We start from the raw sequence: 919 nt of genomic DNA, 5'->3' as shown, positions 1-919 counted from the left end.
ATATATATATATACTGTACATTATGTATAGACACATCTCTGTTTTTTCTCCTAGAACTCAATTCGACACAATTTGTCCCTCAACAAATGTTTCCGGAAAGTTCCTCGACCACAGAGCGATCCTGGGAAGGTGATGTAGCCAAATTATTTTATTATGTTGTTCATTAATAATGAATGAGGTTTATTCAGTTTAAATAGGAAAGATTATTATTGCCATGCTATTAACTGTTTTAACACTCTCAAATCCACTCTTTTGCTTACTAATGCTGAAGCTAAAATAATCACCTGTTTTAGGGGTCATACTGGACGATGGATGTACCACCTGACTCAACTCAACCCAGAGGAGTCAAACGTCCTTATCCTAAAGAGGAGGATGTAAGAGTATGTCACATGAAACATTGTCATCACATCTGTGAGATCAGTATTTCACTCACCAACATCCCTCTTTCAGGCTCCTTCTTCTGAGGCCCAAGTGCCTGTCAGTCAAGCAGAGCTCCTCCCACCTCAGCCAGACACCAAAAGCATGTTCTCTCCCCCTCCTTGCAAGGTTCAAAAGTCATTTCTTCTGCTTTTCTATTTCTATTAAGGATTAAGATCCTCTTATAGCAGAGCTTGAGGTCTAAGAATGAGGAAATGAGAGTGTGAGGTAAACAAAAGAGAGCTAGTGACTGGTAGACTTCAGAATTACTTTCATTTATAGGAAATTTGAATGCATGCATCATCTTAGAGAAATCATGTTCAAATAAACTGAAAATAAGGTAATTCTTTTCTCTCAATCATGTTGTTTTAAACCTGTATGGTATTATTTTTAGCCATGGAATACAAAGAAGACAGTTGTACCAGAGTGGCCATGTCTGTCAAGCTTTAAAAAGTGCCAAAAGCATCATAAAAGTAGTCCATAGGATTTGTGTGCTATATTA

The 919-nt window shown here is 37.4% G+C and overlaps 1 protein-coding gene across 4 annotated transcripts in view; it reads left to right on the top strand.

Moving 5' to 3' along the window:
- The first annotated feature begins 8 nt into the window (after positions 1–8).
- LOC107579402 (forkhead box protein J2-like) overlaps positions 9–919 on the top strand; it is a 2834-nt gene continuing 1923 nt past the window's right edge. For 2 of the 4 annotated variants that reach the window (XM_016265237.1, XM_016265235.1), the window contains exons 1-3: positions 9–129; positions 294–380; positions 451–546. In XM_016265237.1, the coding sequence (XP_016120723.1) occupies positions 309–380; positions 451–546 (168 nt within the window). In that variant the 5' untranslated portion in view covers positions 9–129; positions 294–308. The remainder of the gene's footprint in view (positions 130–293; positions 381–450; positions 547–919) is intronic. The other 2 variants (XM_016265236.1, XM_016265238.1) reach the window with 2 other exon arrangements.

The sequence above is a fragment of the Sinocyclocheilus grahami genome, unplaced genomic scaffold (genome assembly GCF_001515645.1).
Source record: "Sinocyclocheilus grahami isolate Dianchi unplaced genomic scaffold, SAMN03320097.WGS_v1.1 scaffold17093.1, whole genome shotgun sequence".
Classification (NCBI taxonomy): Eukaryota; Metazoa; Chordata; class Actinopteri; order Cypriniformes; family Cyprinidae; genus Sinocyclocheilus; species Sinocyclocheilus grahami.
The sequence above is the reverse complement of the archived record's forward strand: the minus strand, read 5'-3'. Positions and strand labels throughout refer to the sequence as shown.